Here is a 21,931-nt window from a genome sequence, read left to right on the forward strand (position 1 = left end):
CAAATAATCTTTTTCTTCTGTGATGATCGAAGTTCCTCTTCTATTTATGTGCCTCCTTCATCTATCTCTCTCTTCATTAAACTAATGTACGTTTTTTGCTGCCAAATACACATCAGCATATGCGCTGCCAAAGCTCCACACTGTACTTTTTGCCTTTTTCAATTGTCTTCCCGATAGAAAAAGCATATTTATGCTCTATTCAGAGTTAATCAGCCTTAAAAGCCGTGCAGCAAGAAAGCTAAAATTAAAAAAATGCCCAAAAGGAGCATCTCTTCTGGCACGGGGGGAAACCCGATGCGGAGCAGTTGAACATGGGTTCAATTAGGTAAATGAAAAATCACTCATGAGATTTGGCTCGATTGCAAAGGCGAATAAGTGTGCTCAGCAACAGGTGTGCGACGGTGTGAGCAGTATAAGCAGCTGTTGTCTTATTTAGCAGAGATCGGTCGGAGGACTCTGTGCTGAGCTGGTGAAATCGTGCCTACGCTTTCCGCTGAATCAATGGGATGGTTTTCCCGGCGGATGGAAATCAACGTAAGCTTGTGCACAGCTGACCGCTTTCGAATGGAGTTCCTCGGCGAACTGAAGTAGGCGCAATGGCAGGTTTTGCGATACATGCTGGGACGATAAGATTGATGTGGGTTCCCGGTGCGCTTATTGCCCGAGATTATGCACGAGACCTGAAGTTGATTGAGGTTCAAGGTTGGCCGCAGTTCATTGCAACGCATTCGAACAGGCTTGAATGCTTCGCTATAGTTCATGCTTTAGTACAAAACACATGACATTCGAAAAAGTAATCTCAAATATCAGCTTCTTTTACGTCACAGGCAGTTTGCAACTGTTTTGAATTAAATATTTACAGCCATTGGTTAGGACATGAACCGTGGTCTAGCCTATTCCATTCATGGTCTGGAGTTACATTCGATTTAAGACGTGTAGGCATTATTATATCTAAAACACCTTGATAATGTTTTGCTACGTTTGGTTACGTTTTGAAAAGTAAACACTTAAGTCCAAACGGCATAAAAGAATCCGTCACAGAATTCATAGAAATACATAAACGAAAACTTCTTTCTGGCAATTGATTCCAAAAAACACATTTAAGAACTTTAGTTTTTAAAGCTAAAGATGACAAAAGAGTGTCGTGCATGCTCTGATTTACATTTCACTACGTCTAATCTTATTTCCTAGACTCAAAAAAAAAAAGAACTTGAAACTGTGACATGAAAGGACAGATCTCGTGGTGTTTTCCGGTAAACTTAAAAATGTTGGACACCACAATCTTGGTGCTAAAACTGAGAGCCAAAAGCATTAATAACTACGATAGGAGCAACAAAAAACCAACCGTAGCGTGCAGTAAGAAACGGCAAAAATGTTTCAAAGTTAGATTTTTTGTCCTCCTGTGTCCACACATGAAGCTAGAATATCATGGAAGTGCATCACACACAAACGTGTGGATGCAGCACAAGAGTGCTACCATGCACAGCTGTCCCAGCACACACGGTCATTCATTCACTTGCATCTTGGAGAAATGGCTGCCGGGTCGGCTTACCGATCGCCAGCTGGTGAACTGGTTTCAGGTGCCTCTGACCCGACCGAATCCCTGCAGCACCGCCGGCATCACAGCAGCAGCAGCGTGTGTGATATGAATGATATATTAATACGGCTAGCCGTATGCTGATACTATCCAAAACACCACCGTGCCACTGTACAACTGCCAGAGAAAGAGAGAGAGAGCTTCATCTTGTGGTGGTGTTGGTGGTTGTGGTGGTGATGAAGAATTCGGTCTACACCCAGAGAGTCAACGCATTGTGAATTCGAAGGTGCCATCTGGTGGGTGCTTTTCACCGGCGCCCAGGCAAAGGTGTCACACTGTGGGGTTGAAAATTGCACAACCCAATATTCGTTCGGCGTTCATATTCTGCATTCAGCTTCATCACTTCACTGCTATCGGGAGACCAGGTTGCGAAAGGTTTCATCTTTCCGGCAGCATGGTCCGCTCCGTTCGCGCCCGGAATACGAAATATTGTCTTCCACGGAACGGAACGGAACCGAACGGGACGTGTGTGGCTGTGTGTGTGCTGTGCATTTTCCGGAAACACTATCTGAAATGTTGAATGCGAGTCAGTGCTGCAACTCAGTGTTGTCCCGTGTCCTGACACACCCCAGGTGAAGCACATCCATTTTTCATAACCATGCTCCTTTTGGTCGAGCTGTCGCGCGCGCGCGTGGTACGGTCGGAGGCTTTGGAAGGATTGTTCGAACCGGCCTGTCGTCCCAACAGTGTCGAGACGTTCGGTGCGGTCACTCGGCTTGGCATGGGAAAACAATTTGCGCCATTTATAGGACTGTTATATCATCTTCACGATTCTGCACTATCTTCATCCGAACGTGGAGGCCTGTCGTGGTGCCTTGGCGGCTGTCGTACTGACTAACGCGATGTGCGAAGAATTGTTTTTGAACGTTTCACCTGTCAGGTGACTTCAACAAATCAACCCGACTCACAGAACGACATTCACTCGCAGATGGCAGCGGGCAGATCTTTCCTTTCCCGGTGTTTTTTCGGTGATACCTAACACCGTGCACCGTCGCTAAGGGTGACGGAACCGAGCAAGCCGAGTGGAAGATAGCATTTTTATGGGGTCATTAATATGAAAATTTTAAAATTTATGACTTTTCATTACTTTTATGGCCAGCAAGCAATTCCACGGAGGCTTCCAACAACCAATGGGAGCGAACTGAAGAGCTGAAGGGGAACGATGGCTGGGGGCATACCGGGGACCACTGTCATGCAAAAAACCTGACAGTTACGTGTTTCTTTTTCTGGCGGAACGCAGAGGCTCATCTTACGTCTAAGCCACAGCTGATTCTCCGTCGTAAGTCGAGCCCGCTGCCACTTTGATGGCGAAAGATTACGACCCTCATTTTCATGGCTACGGCGACACGGCTAACGCTAGGCAGTCCCGCTGGAACACTTTATCGCGAGTGTCGTTTCGTGCACGATGATGGGCTGCTTTTTTGTATCCAGTGACCTGAACAAAGAAGACGGCAAAAGTCAAGCCAACGGGTGCAGTAAGACAAAACGACACTGCCTATCAGCATCGGAGCACGTCCTTAATCTTTCAAAAAAGGCGCGACACCGCGAATGCCTCGGCGATCTGACGGTCAGTACCATAAATCATGCCCAGCACCCGGGCGGGGCAAGTTAATTAGCATGACAAAGGATTTATGCCCTCTCAAAAACGAATTCGACGTGAGAATGGTGGGTGGTGCGGGATAAAAAGTGAAGGAGAGAGAAAAAATTTAAAACTCAATCAACTCGTCAGTAAAAGAAGCACAGGGGTTAACAGGATCCCTCTCCCCGCCTAATGATAAGGATTATGCATCGCAAATTGAAACAACCCGCTTTGGGTGGCGCTTGACCCACTGACGGAGACGGTGGTTTTATCTATGGATCTTAAATTGTATTTAACTTTGCTTTGATTTGTTAATCAGTTCATTTCAATTCGCTCATTTAATATGATACCAATTGAAAAAGATATTTATGACATGGCGTTCTATAAATTCACAAGAAGCGAGCAGCTTTCGAAAGGTAAGGATTCGAAGAATTGCGGAGGAAAAGGAATATTATGGTGAACAAAAAATCAAGCCTAAATCGTTGCCCGTACAAAGCTCTTGCCAAGCTCTTAAGAGAGTAAAATAATGTAACAACAGCTCAAAACAACTAAACCATACCTTTTACCTAGAAAAACAATTTCAAAGAGCCATTCTTAGACTCTAGACAATCCATCCACTGGTTCTAGGACTTGAATAAGTGGCAATTATGAACATCAGAAGGATTAACTCAAGCAAAGCTTTTTTGGTAAAACAAAATGGAAGAAAAACGAGTAACTTTCGCAGAGATGACTAAACTAGAAAAACACCAGCATTCATATTTTGCCGCAGTCACTATATGATGACTCATTACGAATTTGTCTCTGTTGTGGATTATTAGAACTTTTATCATGATTAGATATTCTATCGTTAGCGGCTTATTGGTTTTGTCTGCTGTCCATTGGCGTGATTAATTTGCAGTCCCGAAACTCATCGATAGCATCGAGTATCGTTGGGAAATTATTCTTCCCAATACGCCGCTCGGGCGACAATTTCGGTAATGAGCCTGCCTAACGAGCCTCGTCAGCTAAACCCTACCGGCAGGATAAGGGCCCACCGTCGTTAAAGGACCACCTAGTAAGTAAGAGAGAGAGAGAGAGAGAGTAAGAGATGTCAAAAGCCCGGGCACCGCACCGACGTGGTCAAAAACGCGGCTCACACAATCACTGGCAATCAAACGGCCTAACCGTGCTGATTAAATGGGCAGCCAGTGCGGCGGCATCAAGGATGTGCGGCAGGTGTTGTTGTTTTCGATGTCAATTCGACTAAAACGCGAAAGCACCGACTGGAGCCGCGTACTGTAAGTGGAGCCGATTGGTAAATGAGATGTTGAGTTTCCAATCACGTACGCGCCCGTCGAGCGTCGAGCTGGAGGACCTTTTCGTCCTTTTCGATTGCCGCCTTTACTTATATACACCTTGGAGCGCAGTTTTCGCATCCCGAAACAGTGCCCACAGTATTGATGGTTCGAACAGTGATGGGTTCAGTGAAAAGGGAAAAGGAGAGGTATGAATGAAGGAGTTTATACAGCGCATGGCAGCATGCGTTACGGGCAACTTATGCCATTAAATTAAATTATCTTTCTCATCAGGACGAATATTGATTTCATCCTGCGCGCCTTTCCCTCCCCGCAATAATGTACGATGGAAGTGACTTTTTTTTTCAATCACTATCCGATGCGCCCTGACCGGGTCAAGTGGGACCATACCACGTCACGCTGTTACTATAGCGTGATTGATTGAGCGCCGAATAAAATTAACTCCCTTTTAATTGATTAATGCGATTTACGGGCGGGGGCATGCTGTGGCAACCAACAAAAAAACCTCCTTCACATTGACCGGGGTGTTGAACCGATGAATAATGCTGAAAGCACTGCCCAATGCATTCATCTACTGAGCAACACACTCACACAAACACACTTACATATAATACAACATATCCGAAATCTTCTCCACAGCTGCTTTGCGAGTGTTAGTGGATTGAGTTATGTGTGTAGCAATAATACAAGTATGGAATGTTTGAAAGGGAAAAACCCCCAATGACGGGAATACTCACTGCAGGACATCTCATCGGACCCATCGGCACAGTCCCGGTTCTGGTCGCACATCCAGCCCAGCGGGATGCAGTTGCCGGTTCCACTGCGACACGTAAATTCCTCCGACGAGCACACTTTGCTCTCTGTTGCGGTTGCGGTTTTTGTTCAGCACAGCACGTCCAGCGGGTCAACGGATCGAGTTCGGTTTTGTTTGCATGCAGTCAATCCGTCGACGGAGGCGGTTCAGTTTCAGTCAGAGTGTTTCGGAGATTGCGGTCATCGGAAAGGTGGCGGCATCCAGGATGTTCAGGTCCGTAACGGTTCGGAAGATATGGTTTGTGTGTATGATGAAAAATGAAACACCCAATTAGTATTTTATTTCATGATACCCCATTAATGTGATTATGCGAATGTGTTGTGTTTGGAAAAAATGGGGAGCGATGGGTAAGAAAAATGAAACCATCAGTAACCCAGATAGGTAGGGAATTAAAATGTAGGAAAAAAATGTGCAAGAAATCATGGAATGAAAAATTCACTACAGCGCGTTGATGGAAGCTAGGTTATATGGTAATTAAATACAGGATGTTAATTTATTTAATGAGCAGTCGATGCAATTAAAAACAGAGCTATTACGCAATCAAGCAACCAGAAATCCAACCAAAACCAACGGGTAAAAACGGTAGACACGTGGAGTAATTGTTAAAACACTATTTACATTTGTACATTACAAGCTAACCTTCCATGCAGTTATATTTAAAGATTATTGGTTATAAAGCACACACATTACATGTTATTGGCACATGCCTACACACTATTTATTTGTAAAAATGGATTTGTGGGACTACTTACTTAATTAGTGATTTGCTTTGTTTTGCTACGTTTAGATATCATGATTTGATGTCAGTTTAAAATTGTAAGCAGAATTTGAAATGAAATGAACACATCAAACTTCGATCGTATCATCGTATAATTAATTGACGTATGAGAGGGTAAATTGAGCGAGTTGTACAGAACGCAAACCAGCCCGAGATAAGCTTCCTGGGGCCTTTGTTGGTAGGAAATTGATTATAAATTAAACTGAATGTTTCTGCACATTGCCTTTTAATGTTTCTGTACCAAAGATTACTCAATATCCAATCACATTGGCAGCATCTTATGACATGAGTTGATTAAACGAACCTCCTTTGTGTAGTCGCCGAGGTACAGATAGCTTCATCCGTACCGATACCCGGTCCAAAGTTTAACTATCGTAAACTGTATCAACTGATGTATCAACTGATTCAATAAACGATACGGGGTGCAGGTCCTGTGTAGAGTAATAACGCAATAGATGGCTTTTGGTACGCCAGCTTGTTGGATTGTGCAAAAGAGATGAATGTGCGCATGAAAGTTCAATTCGGATCTTATTTTCTGGGGCAAGCGTAGACATTTAATATTGATATGGATCGCAAATTTACCCGGTTTATCTTGACCATCTAACTGCTGTGTTAAAGATGCCAACTTAATCGTATGGCTAAGGCTTAATTATAAGGCATATATGTTGATACATATGAAAGTCCTAGAGATTCATCCATATTTCAAATTTAACTCAGCAACATTAAATTACTAGAACTTTCCTTGTCAACACTTTGATAGTCTCAAAATATTAGCTATACGGCTGTTCAATCTGTTTTGAATTCCAATTCAAAACATCTGATGAATTCCAAGAAAAGATGCATATAAAGGGAAACAAACAATCCCATCTAAGCCATCTGCTGTTAGCCATTTGTAAAATTCACTTCTTGGCATGTCATTGAGCTTGACCGAAAATATTTTTGACGTTCCTTGGTTCATATCAAACGGTTGCATCGTTCCTAACCCGCCCGGAGATTGAATCGCAACATAGTGCCGAAATAAAGGATAAAACCCGAAACAATCTGTTCCGCCATTAAACCAACCAAACAAACACACACATACACACAATCAAAAGACATAGATTCTTACCACTCCACTCTTTTCTCGGTCAGTCGCCTGTGGCGCGATTGTTGGCTGAAACTTTAATTACAAACCATAAAAATGTCGAGCCATCAACAAATGCCACCCCGTAAAGTAGCGCCAGAGTAAAATGGACCCCGCCCAACAGCAAATGGGCGGTGGAATGGATAAAAAAAGAAGACTAAGAAAAAAAATACTCGCGACCCATTACTGCGGACCGTCTGTTACCGTCGCCATTGCCGATGACCGGACGGCGCACATGCTGGCAACCCGCGCCAAGTCCCTTTGTTCAACGGACGAATTAACCTAACAGAACTTTTAAACAGTGCGCTTCTTTGCTACGGTTGGGCACCGTTCTTTGAGCGACCGTTAAGAACAAAACAACGGGCGGACGGCGTTGGTGAGTACTCGGTTGAGAAAACCCGGAAGAAATTCTATCATCGCTGATCCCTTTTCACCAGTGGATGCCTGGTGTGCTGGCTCGCTCTGCATTGATTGTGCAGGCACTCGTTTACGCAAAACCGTGTCCATTCGAAACGGAAAGGATCACGTCATTCAGATGAACCTGTTTTACAACTAGCTGCGGGCATTTTTTACAAGTCTCGTTAGGTGGAGGACAAGACAAAGAGGCAGCGGACGTTGTTGATACGCTGCCCGGAGTTTCCTGGCGTACCATTATCGCAGTGCAATCTCCTTCCTGTGAAACAACAGTAAGGAGAGCCACTGTTTGAAGCTGTTGGCAGTTTTTACGACTTTACAGTATGACTCTTTTTTACTTTCTTCTGGCCAATGGAGCTGGTATACAAAAACCATGGTTCACAAGATGATACTTGTTCGCTAAGGTTAAAGCTTTGCTATTCATTTGCCTTTTAGTGACCAAAAGTGTTTCATTTAGATACCTAACCTTTGTTTTTTGCCGTGTTCGGTATTCTCTGCACCCTAGGTTAAACTCCGGGCTTATGCCAACAAATCACGTCTCAACCGTAACGTTGAAGCTTGCGGAAGTAAGCGATGCAGTGAATGGTTTGAAGCAGTGAGCAAATATTGCAACCATAATAAGGATGCATACAGTCATTAAAAGTTGCTGTTCCTGCAACATCCGCCCGTTCTGGCAGGAAATGGTGGCAAAAGCCAGGTCACACTTTGGGAGCCTCGAGGACAAAGTTTGAGAAAACGAAAAACAAAAAAAAAACAAGTGAGGGAAGTAAAACAAACTTCCCATTCTGGGATGAAAAAAAGATACCACTACAGTGCGACGACACCAGCAACACCAGCGGAATGGTCGCATGTAAGCTAGGGTTGAGTGAGTGTCCTGCTGAGTACATCCGGTGTTAATTCCGTTACGGAAATGGTAGAAAGGTGTGAACATTCCGGATGGATTATCTCCGGAGAGGGTCACCGGAACCGCTCAAGACAAGATGAGATGCTCGACGCCCGGAATCGGGTAAACGAAAAGACCCGGAGGTGAGGCCGTTGTGAATTTGGAAGATTGGTGGTGCTCTGGGCACAATGTACCACAGGCAGACCCTCCTCTTTTCCCTTCCCACCAAAACTCAACTGACTAAATTAGGCAACATAGTTTCGGGGGTGTACCGGTAGACAGGAATAGATAGTTGCAGGGTGCGGTAAAGGTCATCCGGTAAATTGGTGATCCCTATATATATCTATATATACTACACCCAACCAAGGGGCGTCGGGGTAATACATTCTCCGGGGCGGCTTAACCATTTTCCGGAATAAGGGAAAGTAACGATTTTCGCCAAAGGTGGTCAAATTTCAACCAGCCTATGAGGGGCAGAAAAGCGCTACAGCAACGAGGGCGGTACGGGCTATCGGTGCGGGAAATCGTTCCGGATACTCAGGTAAAACGGCGTGCGAGTTTGCGGGAAACGAACGAGAAGGCTCGAAGATTTATTTCCTCGAAGATATACGGGCACCTTCCCGGGAAGTTTCCAAATCTTTCGTTCCGCAACGGGTCGGTTCCGATTTTCTCGGTGTTGTCGAAATTTTGAGGACGGTTCGATCGTGATTTAAGCTAAGCCGAGCCGACTTGGGGGATTGAGTTTATGTACTGCCGGGTTGAAGATTCGCAGGAGGGACAGCGGGTGAGACACAGAGATGGAGGCGGCAGAAACGGAGGTAGTGTGTACGAAGGCGTCTGACAGTTTGGGACGGATATTGATCTCCATCAATTTGTTGCCGGAAAACGGGTGCGATTACGTGCGTATGTATGTGGGTTTCTTCGATTATGTGCCATAAGTGGGAAGTAACGGAGGTCATGTGTAGTGTACAGCAGGTCGAGCGCCTCCTGGGATGTGTAGGCTTAGCTAGGATGTGCTCCATTACCGCCCCGGCGGTGATGCTCGTCGTGCGGGTCCCGATGGCTGGCAGCGCGTTGTTTGTTCGACGACGATACAAACCAACATCGAAACGATTTGTAGGTTTTTGTTGTCACGTTTGGGGTAATGCCGGGCTACGTCACGATTAACTTACCACAGTTCTGCTCGTCCGAACCGTCGGGACAGTCCGCCTCCCGATCACAGAGCCACGTTTTGGGGATGCAGCGGTCCGCCGTCTTGCAGAGCACCTCGTTTGCCGGACAGGTTTTGACAACTATACATACAGCGACAGGCACAACACGATCGCAAAACCATAAACCGCAAGCATTACACAAGCATTTAAGCACGAATTCCAAAGCCAACATAAAGACGGTGGGTTAACATATTAAAGTACAAGAGAAAGGGATTAGAAAGAAGAAAAATACATACGAAACCACAACACAGAGTAAAGGATAGTAGTAAAAAGAGAGCACAGCGAATAGGAAAAGCAAGAAAAACCGATCAACGCGTGAGCTAAAACGATAAAGCATCGATCTCATCATGCTGTAGAGCTGTTAGCAGCGGAGGCACGGCATGATGCTAAAGCGAACGTAAAGATGGGTGGGTCGTTTGGGAGCAAAAATTATAAAGGTGAAGGTGTCACAAGGCTGTCCCAAAACATAATCTCCCCCATCCGACACCGTGGTACAAAAAATCACAGCGAGCGTGTAGAAGGGTCGATAGGACATGGCGACGACACTGATGGATTTCTACTTACGGCATTGCTGGGCGTCCTCGTCCGAACCGTCGGCACAGTCTCGTTCACCGTCACACTGCCAACGCTTCAGGATACACCTACCGTTCTTGCAGCGGAATTTGTCACCGGGACAGGAGCTCTCTGGAGAGGGGAATAGAAATAGAAAAGGGCGTGTATTAGAAAATGCTTTTCACATCTGTAAGCGCGATAGCCGAGAAGCTTCCCACAGATTCCCACAAATAGGACATTGCAAAGTGAAAACCGAGGAATAGAGGAAATATTGAAGTAGTACGTAAGAATTAACCCCCTAACGGGACTTAGGTGGCTTGTGAACAATCATATAGTATTTCCTCGTATCCGCAATTATAACAATAAGTCATTATAGTTTGTTGGAATCTCATAACAATGGCTCAAAATTATACCCCATGGAAAGATAATCCCATGGAGGAGGAATGCCAACCTGCACACCGTGCTGCATGAGATGACAGAAACACAACAGAAACAAACACATCAAAAGACATTGATGCAAACCGGCACCAGTTTCCGAACGTAAGCGTTGTCCTAGATCAAGCGAAAATTAATTAGCAACAAATGCTAGCCCGGCCCAAGCACGACTTCAAACGGATTTCCAACCCCCGCAGTCTCCGCTCGTGTCGTATATTGATTCACAAAGTACCCGAAATTGATACCGACGCCAGGGAGAAAATCCTTTGATAGCGGAAACCGCACCGCGGGCAGATTAAAGGGGTTACACTGCTCCAAACCGCAGACCTGCAGCCGAACGGCGCAAGCCGAAGCACACGTACGCTGCCTGCACACGTGCTCCCGTCGCAATAATGGTGGCAAATTGTCACTTTCAGCTGACAAATTGGCGCGAGTTATTAACGGGGCTTACATCAGCCGCTGCGACAGGAACATGCTCATTTCAGCCGGCATGAAAAACAAAAAAAAGGACGAGCACATGGCAGGAGCGCTAGTTACGCGTTAAATGGCGCATGAGAAACGTACGTTTGATGTTTGTTCGGTGGAAACGAGGATGTGTGGTGTGGTTTGCTTTATTTCTCGTTTGAAGGATGGACATTGTATACGCTTTATTCGTGCGACTTTATATGCTGCTCCAAAGTGTCATTCAGTTCACATTTAATGAAAAAAAGAAATATAACGATCATTCGATTACTGTGCAATTTGTCCAACCAAAATGACCAACTTACAAAAGCCGAGTTTTCCGAGCGCATGTTTATGGTTTTCAATTTTTGCTGACAACCAAGCAATTTAGTAGCACGTAACGCGAAATGCAAGCAAAAACAAATGAACCGAAAGCCACAAATACATTTTGCTTCGTGGAAGGTCCCGGTGCCAAAATTGTTCCTCCCTTTCGGCAAGTGGTGCGGTTCGCCGCTAACATGTGGCAAAATGGGAAGCAGCGTTCGTCAACGAAAAGTGACACTAAACTGTCGGGCTGTTGCAGAAGCATTTTGTCGTCATGTTGCCACGAGCGTCCCAATCTATCCGAACTTCTTGCTCCGGTGCCTTTTGGCCATGGATATGGGCTATGATACTGTGTTGTGTTGCCCTGTCCATCCACACAACAAACGGTCGCTCTTGACGGTCTTTGGCGGCAGCCAACAACCAACCAACTAACACCGTATTTAATTAAAAACTGTACTGTTCTCCTCTGGCCACAAGTTACATGAGCCCGCCCCGAAAGCCCAGCACGTTGTATCGCTAGCCCGCGAACGTTGTATGTTGTGGTGTTGCATTTTTTTACACATTGCCCCTTAGTTGGTATATCATATCGGGGCGTACGGGCGTACGAGGAGTGAGAGAGTTTTGATTAAAATTTATGATAACATAATAAGCATTGAGCGTCAGAGAGGGAGAGAGAGAGTGTGAGGAGCCAATTAATTTTTGGGGGAAAATAGGATACATAATGTGATAGCGTGCAAGGTTATTACATAAATTAAAGTCTTTTGTTTTAAAATCATCAATCGAACGATTGAAGTTCCATTTAGTTGAGAAAAAACTTTTAACATATCATATTTCATGTCGAAACACTAAAAAATTCATTCATACATTTACAATTAAGTTAACAAATTGTTTTAAATGTAATAAAAAAATAAATTTAAACCTTCTCTATTCCATTTAATTAACTAAATTTATTGTTAAACCACACTACAATACGTCTTCAGCTCATGAAACGTTGATTGGCGCTAACCATTAGTAGAAAATAACCTACAAAAACAACTATATCGTATGGATAGAGAAAAAAGCAAGGCTTCCCCCGTATCTCATAATATGCACCATTGTCAATAGCATCTTTTCCATAACTACATTTCCATCGGTGCTGATACGAAACCATCGTGGATCCTTGCAACAAACTGAGCAGAGTACAGCAGCGTCCGAGATTTCTAGAACTGCTCGGTGTTCCCCGTGTGCCACCGCACAGATAAACTACCTCTCCCTTAACCGTATCTCTGCCGGAGGTTATCATTCCGATGGTCTTTCGGTTAGGTCGATGAGTCGTTGCGCTCCGGTTGCAGAACGTGCCGCACCAAGACACGAACGTTGGCCCAATCAGACTTGCCGCCCGATTCAGGGCGGCCACATCATGTGTTCGTAATAATCAAGCATTCTTTCGCCCGCTAGCCCTGCCTATGTCCAGCACTGGCAAGGTACACTGAAACGGCCCCAACCACCAATGGTGTATCGTATTGAAAGAAAGAAAAAAGAAAGCACGAAGACGAAGAAAGATTGCCAATTGCCGGTGGCCAGACAACAAAAGCGAACCGTGCGCCACTGTGTTTGGGGTTATGATTGATTGCATTTCCGCTGGCTTCCGGTCGGCTTTGGCAGGGCGAAGCATTGAATTGAGTGCCCGATGCTTTGCACGCACCACACTGCTACCGTTGGGCGGGATGCGGGTTCGACCGTCTTATGTTTGGCGGGCGGCCAGGAGGCAGGCCACGTAGGCGCACTGTCAGTTGGGTTTCCACATAAATCTGCTACAAATTGGTTTTCGGGGGCAGATATTTGGAGCGGTTGCTAACAGGTTTCGTGATTTCCTAATCGGACCGCTGGCGTGCGGTACCAATCAGGACGGTGCATCGCAGAGGGTGCATCTCGTCTCCCGGCTAATGGTTGGCTTTTGTTTGGCAAGCCTGTCAGTCGAGAAGCTAATAAAAACAAACTTTGATTTTATGCCATGCCACGAGCCCGCATCCAGTGCCGCTAAAGATAACAAGGGTCGATGATACATTCACACACACGCATCGTACCGCAGAAAACCACAGATCATTTTGCGTGAAATAGCATTGTTTGACCTCTCCTTGGCTTTGATGAAATGTTGCACAAAGCTAGAACAGCTCTGTATCTATATTTAGCAATAAAATTTGTTTAAAGAAGAGCTGCCAGTGCTAGATTATGAAATGCTAAACATACTGCAACCTCGTTATCACTGGGCCTATTACGTTGTACGAGGGGAATAACCTACCGAGAAGATAAGAGTGCCCAAAAAGATTGCTACATCTATTACTCAAAAAAAAATCGATTTCATACATAACGACTCGTTGTCGGACCTTCTATTACAGTTCTATCCACAATCAGCGAACAAACCATTCATGTAAACGCTTTGTTCCTTGTTCGAAGAATTAAGGTAAATTCCTTATAAGTCATTCCTCACAGTCGCTCACGAGTACGTATCAAAACCTAGTTTTCCTAGCATCACAATCTCACTTTTCTTTCACAAAAACGCAACCTCAAGCGACAGCCATTCACATTCATGTGCCTGAATGTTTTTCTTTTTCTTTTTCTTTTTGGTTTGCTCTTACCACATCTAGTCGTCACTGAGCTTAAAGCGTACCTTCCAGTGGCATCACACATACCACCTTTCCACGTGGTTTAGCAACATTAAGTCCCACTGTCACGTGGCTCCACGAACACGAAGGATACACATTGGCCGTGTTCTGGTGCTTCTGGTGCTGGTTGCATTATTAAATACTTATTTTCAAGATGTCAGCGGGATTAAAACTTCACCGTAAATTTTGCCCCTCACCGGTAAGCCTTCCCATTTGCAACCGACTGCCCTGTTTATCTGGGGCAGCGTGTTTATCATCAACCTCTTGGAAAGCCATGAGACCGGAGCTGACAAGTTTGGGGAAGAAATGTTCAAGCTTCCGAGAATCTCCGGGTGCAAATGAAGCTCGGTGGTACTAACTTCGCGAGGGAACAGTACGCACGTACTGATGGAGGCGCCTAATGATTTTTAGCTGTATGTTTAAGAAGAGCTTTATTTAAAATGACATTCTTGGGCCTGCGTCGGTAAAACACCACCCCGGCAGGTACGCTCGGGCGCAGTGCTGTTGTTTGTCGATTGTGCTACAATTTCGTTACGACGATTGCATAAACGCCCCGACGGGCACCGTTGTGAACAAGGTTGAGCGTTGCGAAGAGGTCACAAAACAAGTTTAAATTAACCCTTCAACACATCCTGACCTTCAAGCCTTGTAGTATGGAGCTGGCACAAGTGTCGGGGAAACCGTACCTCAACGGACGATATAATAAAACCGAAACGTAACACCTTTCGATGGCACTTGCTTCTACATTGCGCTCGCTGTAAATTTGCTAACCTGTTCACAGTCAATTATTCGGTTGCTGGTTCTGCTGGGAAGGAATGTTGTGCCCCTTCCCTCCTCCCTTTCCATCATGTGCGACAAATTTGTGCTAACAGTTTCGTTGCGGCAGAAAACTGAATAACCCTGTTAGGGGACGTTGATGGCACCTCATCTCCGTTTTGTGGTGGGCAAGAGTCCTTCGGGTTGAGAACGTTCGCTCTGCTCTGTGAATTACTTACAACGCACGCCATCCTCCCCCCGACCCAGCTCCCAGCGGTTCCAAAAGCTTCACTTGGGTATGTTGTAATGCGCTTGTCGAAGAAGCGCTGCGTTGTGTTTTTGTGCTAGAATTTTCCTATTGTTGTGGTGTACCTTTGAGAGAGGGGCCAGGAATGGTCGTAGCTCCCCCTCGGGATGCAGTTAGACGTGCACGAGCTCACTGAGCGAACGGCACAATAATAAAATCATTAGATTCTATTCTCATTCCAGTCACGTACCGGTTCCAACGACGACCAGCAATGACACTGTGGGGGGAGCATTTTACAGCGCGAGCGCTTTCAATGATAGCATTTTGAAGTTCTTCGCCAACTTTACGCACACCCAGTGGAATTAGGCCGGTTGAGTGCTGGAACAGGCCGAGAATAAATGGGAAACAAGCGCGAATGTTCGTGTGGTATAACAAAAAAAAAACCCCAAAACACAATCACCTATGACCCAAAGGAACCGAGTGTCTTGCGAAAAGAATTCCTCCCCGAAACTGGTTCACTATTCCAGCGTGTGAGAGGAAAATTCGTTTATTGGTTTCATTTTGACGCTTTTACAAAACGGTACGGCAAACTTCACTCGAGTGCTAACGCTTTTGGGAGTAGGGGGCACAACAGAGGGCAGTTCGCCGTAGGCTTCGGATGCGAGGACTTCGCCACCTTTCACCACCATCCCAGCCGGCAAACGGGAAGCAAAACGGACATCCCGTCTTCGGCTCCCGTATACGAAAGAATCAATTTTGTGCCACTTCACAGATACGATTCTCTTTTGCTTTCCTTTCCTAATCCCTACCAATATTTGGCCGTCGGCTATAAGAAGTGAAAGGAGCAAGATAAAAAAATGCCCGCCCGTGTGACCTGAGTGTCGTTGAGAAGTTTTCATCTCAACGCTGGCTCGTGGTTCTAGATTGTTGCAATTTTACACACCAGCAGCTTGCAAGGGAATGGTCCGATCCTATCGGGCGTGGTACAAGGGGAAACGTTGCCACTGCTGGTCGGATACTGCCGGCGGTGTTTCAATTTTCACCAAACCCGATAAACACACTAACGGTCGGCAAACAGCAAACTACACGAGCAAACAAACAGTCAAATAAAATGTATCAAATGATGGGCAAAAACTTCACAACTTTTTATCCCGCGGAGGGAAAGTTTGACCATTCGATTATCAAATCAAATCAAACGGAAAACAAGTCCTACGGGAAGGAAGGATTGCGTACACAAGGGCAGCTAAAACGAGTATTCACCACAAGATCACTTCATTCAAGAATTGTGTATTGTTTATTTCGGAATGGATTTTGTTTTACTATTTATCTCTCGCGATGATATTTTGTAACTTAATAACTTAAATGTTAGACGCTAAAGGGTTTATTTTACCTCAAAACGAACATCTTGACTAGGCATACATCCTTGCGTTCCTTAGCGTAGCTTTTGAATTATGTTTTTAGCAAATGAGCTTTCAATTTACGAAAGTACGATTCAAATACATTTTGAGCAAAAACTATGAAAAGGAAATAAAAGAATAACATTTTACAACATGTGCACTTTTCTCTTAAAAGGAAATATATTTCAAATACCTATATTGCATACCTTCCGGCGCTCGCAAAACAACCAACTGTAGGTAACGCACACGCCTAGATTAAACATCAAAATCCTTTACTGTTTCGTTTTTTTTCAGATATATTCTTACTCCCTCCATTGACAACCGGTTAAGCCCAACTCTAGCCGACCGTAATCCGCCTTATAAAGAAGAAGTGTAACGAAATATCCTGAGCAATATTTTCCACGCTCCTAGAAACAACAGCACCGTTTGAACCTGACGCAACGGTACAAAATACTATTCAAATACTTTAAACGAAAGCGTGCTCCCGGCGCGTACACTACTCAGGCGGCATCGTATAAGAAAGCAAATACCGAATAATCTCCCACAAATCTCTTTGATGTAGCAGTGCAGGGGCGCGCGCCCGCTTCACACAATCTATTTTGGAGAAGTTTTTTTTTTGTTGGTTCCACATGGCAGTCCCTGCGTCGGCTTACAGACAGGCGGCGCATTTTTTTCTATTATTTGTATTTACCCGCTCGCCTCGAATGGGAACCTTCGTTCGTCCGGTCTTAACTGGTGTTTGTTTTGGTTTATAAACTTTTATCTAGGAGAGATTCGTATGTCGCTAAAAGGCAACCTCCGTCCAACGTAAACCCTGCATGCTTATACGAGGACAATCTACAGCAAAGCGCGCTGTGACGACGGCTCAGAATCCTCAGGTTTTGTGGAAAAATATTGTCCATATTTACGCACAATGAGCATCGGGATGGAGTTATCGTTTCCAATTTAAAGAAGACTGCATTACATTTCTTGGCACCATTTGAAAATGGCGGTCTTTTTGTTTGGGAATTTTTCGTAGGGTTTTAACTCCCGGAAAATGATGCTTTTTGACAGAGTTTCGTTTCAAATTAATTTACTCTGTTTTAACGAATAATTGTAAGTATATTGTATCAAATTTGTACCGGCAACCGCCAATGCCTCGGAAAATAATGAGCAAAAATCTGGGCTCACGATGCGCGACAAAGTGTTGGAAATCAATCCCCGCCACCCCCTGTACGAGTACACGATTAAGGCGTAACGCAATCATGTTTGATATTTTTAATCGTCCAATTTGACGCCACTCGTCCCGACAACAATAACAACAAACGCGGCAAACGGGGCAACGTGAAAAACAATGGATATGTGTTTAAATATGCATTACCTCCCAAACGCCAGATTGTTGTATATTGACGATTACATTGAGTTTCGTAGCGAGGTGCCGAAGCTTGAAACATTCTCTAATCACCAATGTACACACACTGACACAAACACACTCACAGATCAACGTCAAAAAGCTTACCGAAATGGTTGAAGGTGGCTGGGAGTGTATGCTTTACCCTCCCCCCCTCCCCCTACCAGCAAGCTCATCCCTTTTCCCTCCCGAACTGCTTGCTATGCTTGCTCAACGATGAGAAATGTCAGCTTATGTTTTACCGTAAGCCAGAGCGCGCTGTTTACATATCTTCTCGTTACGCGTTGGCAGCAAGATGAGCGCACCCACCACTGCACGTTCGCCATCATAGGCAGCTGAAATTTTGCTCTTTAAGCTGATATCCACTCCAGGCTGGAGCTTTCCCGCCCCCTCTCCTCGTTTTCACACGGGTTTGTAGTAAATTAATTCATAAGTGACACTCTAACACGATGTCCTTGTGACTAGCGCTTCACGTCTCGTTACGGCACGATTCGGAAGAAACAGTAAGAACCTTCACTTTCAGTCGCTGCTGCTGCCGAGGTGAATTTGATCCTACGCCGTCAAGAAAAACCGCTCCGGGACGGGTAAGTGAAACATGCGGTGATGCCATTACAGGCAGAGTGTCACAGTACGCCACGTTTCATCACGATGCCAAGAAAGTGCTTGCGAAACAGCCAGCATTGCGTATCCTGTTACACCTGTCACGTGTGTGAGTGCGCGTGTGGGTTTAGACAGTTGAGCAGCGATTGAGTGAAACGATAAAACCTCTCTCAGTGGCTTCTTCTTTCACCCAAAATACCAGATATGTGTGTGGGTATATGTGGATGAAGGTGCTCATTATCATTATCGGCCCCTGCGACATGATACTCATCGCAATCGACACAAGCATTTGCGAATGCCATGATGCATGAACGCTACCACGAAGGGTAGTGCCCAAAATTGGTCCTATTAGCTGACATCGATGACTTTTCACCAGATTTTCTTCTCCCCGTCACTCGTGCAAATGGGTGCTTGACCGCAAAGTATCCATTCCATCAACAAGCATTTACGCCCCGAAAAGAGTAGCCTTAGTTTGCTGCCATGCTGAACTCCGGGTTTCTTGCTCTCCCGCAACGTAGGCTGGCACTGTCCCCCCAAGCCAACCGGTGCCGCTGTTTCTAGCGTGCACTTTTATCGTGCACTTCATCACCTCTTTGCCGGCATCTCTATAGGGTTCCGTTCGACACGATTCGATCGACCATCAAAACCGCATCATACCGGTTCGGGTGTCCCTTGCGCCCCGAAATGACCGAGGGCACGTGAAACGATAATGGACTATCATTTACCACTGGCTAATTGCTCGTTGAACCGTGCGCCTGGGACGAGTACGTACGTGTGTATGTGTGTGTGTGTGTGTGTGTGTATATGCAGCATTATGCAGCGATTTTTCTTGCTCCATTCTTTTGGCGTTGCTATGCTGCTAGGAAATGGGCAGCTCTCCCAGCACGGCAGCAGGGCTACACTTACAAGGGCATCTGGTTTCGTTGTTCGGGGCTGTGTTTTATGCTTCTCTTTTGTCTCCTTCTTCCGCTTATAGACGTCTTCCTCGGAGGGGGTCGGTGGTGAATTGTTTTCTTTCGCCACCGATCTGCATCCGACGTTCGATCGCTGGTTGCACTTAACCACCGGTTGCTCTCGGGGAAAGGCTACCACCGTACGGGCGCGAGACAATCATCTCACAGTGGTTCGCAACCCGCGGACCAGTATGTAAATGAGTATTAATTAAAACATTGTCCCGACACGCCGTCAGTTCACTCGCTGTGTAACGCGCCCGTCAAGATGTGCCATTTTGTGTGGTTGCGTGCTTATTCTGCACCAGTTGACAGCGGCACGGAAGCAAAAGCGTGTACACTTGGTGGCGGTAATTTATGTGGAAAAGAAATTCTTACACTAACACATTAACGTCACTCGTCTTGTTGTAGTTTCTTAAACACTTCAATCCATATCGTTTGAACTAATTTTCAACACAAATTAGTGCATCAATGTTTTATAATGCAAAATTGCTTATCCCACACCAATTAAAAACGCATGACAGCTCCTTATTCAAAACAGTTTGCATCGCTACGTCCTGAACATGCGTTCAGTTTGTCAAAGGAGAGACGCTTCCAGGTAGAAAGAGAGAAATACTAGAGAGCAGAAGTTCCTCTTTCAGTTCCTCTGTTCCTCTTAGAGGCGGTATGAATATGAATGGAAATGAATTAATTTATATTTATGCTTAAGATAAATCATTCACAAACGATTCATCCGCATCCGAATGGTCGCATTGCTGCGCACCGTGATTGCGTGTGAAGTTTCGAGTGAAATGTTTCGTAAACAGCCATAAGCCGTTGGATGAACCGCAACTCCTACACGATGTTTGCTGCAAACGAACATCTTGCGAACGACGACGAACGAAACGGAATGGAAACGGACGGTGTGGGAGGATGCAATATGTCATTCGCACGAGCGCATTCGCAACGCCAATGCTTTGGACTTTGTCGTTGCACTGCCATCCTCTGGTTCTGGTTGCCTCATGCCGCCCACTGCCAACAGCACACTCGGGGAGCATGATGAGACCGATGAGCCGGTGGCTTGAAATAATTCACTTTTCAAAATTGCCCATTTGATCGGTTCGTGCGGCACACACCGTTGCTGCTGCTTTCTCTACGAAATAGAGCACTTTTTACTCTGGCCAACCGTAGCCGCGCTACTCAGTGGCAACGTCCGAAGAAACGCCATCGATTCGTTGCGCACCTTCAGTGCCGTTCGGTTTTTGTTTGTGCCGAATGCAATTAACGATAAACAAATAATCATAAAATCACCTATCCCCGATGCGCCTTTTGTTGAGCCACCAGGATGCGGGTCAGCCTGCGAGGATATGCTTTTGTTGAGAAGCAAATTAAAACGACAGCTATCGTGCCGCTACGTGACGTACCTGACACGGGCCTACCGAGGTACGAGGTGCCGGAAAAAGGATGCACAAGCAACCGTTGATTTTATTGTTGCATGTTTTCCTGCCCTTTTTTCCTGCCACCGTCGCTGCTACTTTTAGTACGGAAAACATCACACACCGGCACCGTTTCGGTTGTACATAAACAGAGCGGCACATGGCAAACACGGTCGCAAAACGGTACCGCCGCCTTTGCGGATCTCTGCTTCCGGAAGTGCGACACATTGGTCAATCATTATGCACAACAAGTGCAGGGGAGACGTTGCGCTCCCCACAGCTCTCACGCAGGACCCTCTCTGTCGCTTCCGGTACAAGTAGAGTGATCGGGAAACATTTCCGTTTGTGTAGGCACATGCTTCAGTGATTGCTTCTCGATTGCATCCCGGTGATGCAATTATTGTACGCTGCAATGTGCGCCTGTTTTGCGTGCGGCACGTTCACCACGGGCCAATCTGTTCATTAACACCGGAAAGAATCGAGTTCGGTTGTGCATAAAGCAAACAGTATTCGGGGAAAGAAATGTCAGCCCAGGTTTGGTCCGGTACGGCGTATAGACATAAAAGCCCTGCAAGGCAAACAACTAAATGTTGATTGTATTGATCATGCATACAGCATGCGAATAGGAAGTTTCTTTTGAAATTTTTGATTAGGCGCTACATTTATGACCATTTTGAATCTCAGAATTAAAATTGTTTTGGCGCAAATTGCAAACCTAAAATGTTGAACCAGGAACCCATTAAGATGTTTAAAACCGAAAAATACATTGAGAAGATTTCCATTGACAGATGAAAACCTCTGACAAGGCATGATACAGGGAAATATATTTCCTTCGCTTCAAGACGTTGACATCCTTGACTGAATATTTTTGTAATAATAAAGTACATTGTTGCTCGTTTATGTAATGAAGTTTTGCTATATAACATCACAATGGTTTAAGAAACCCCGATGCCCGAGACAGACGATAAGGCAAGGATTTGAGTGAAGTAGAAGCTAGCTGTAGAATGTTACATTGAAACAAACCTTAGCCGTTAATAAACTGTTTCCAGAGATGACTTAAAAGTTTTGCTTAACCAGTTATAGAT

General features: G+C 45.2%; 1 protein-coding gene across 14 annotated transcripts in view; it reads right to left on the bottom strand.

Moving 5' to 3' along the window:
- LOC120947666 (low-density lipoprotein receptor-like) overlaps positions 1-21,931 on the bottom strand; it is a 159,638-nt gene that overhangs the window by 49,373 nt on the left and 88,334 nt on the right. For 13 of the 14 annotated variants that reach the window (XR_005750894.2, XM_040363184.2, XM_040363189.2 and 10 more), the window contains 2 exons: positions 10,259-10,378; positions 5,209-5,331 (listed from right to left, as the gene is read on the bottom strand). Coding sequence is in view for 13 of the 14 variants with exons in the window: in XM_040363184.2 (XP_040219118.2) it covers positions 5,209-5,331; positions 10,259-10,378 (243 nt within the window). In the remaining variant the exon portion in view is untranslated. Of the gene's footprint in view, positions 1-5,208; positions 5,332-9,655; positions 9,776-10,258; positions 10,379-21,931 lie in introns of all 14 variants that reach the window. The other variant, XM_040363188.2, reaches the window with a different exon arrangement.

This window comes from Anopheles coluzzii, chromosome 2 (assembly GCF_943734685.1).
Source record: "Anopheles coluzzii chromosome 2, AcolN3, whole genome shotgun sequence".
Lineage (NCBI taxonomy): Eukaryota > Metazoa > Arthropoda > Insecta > Diptera > Culicidae > Anopheles > Anopheles coluzzii.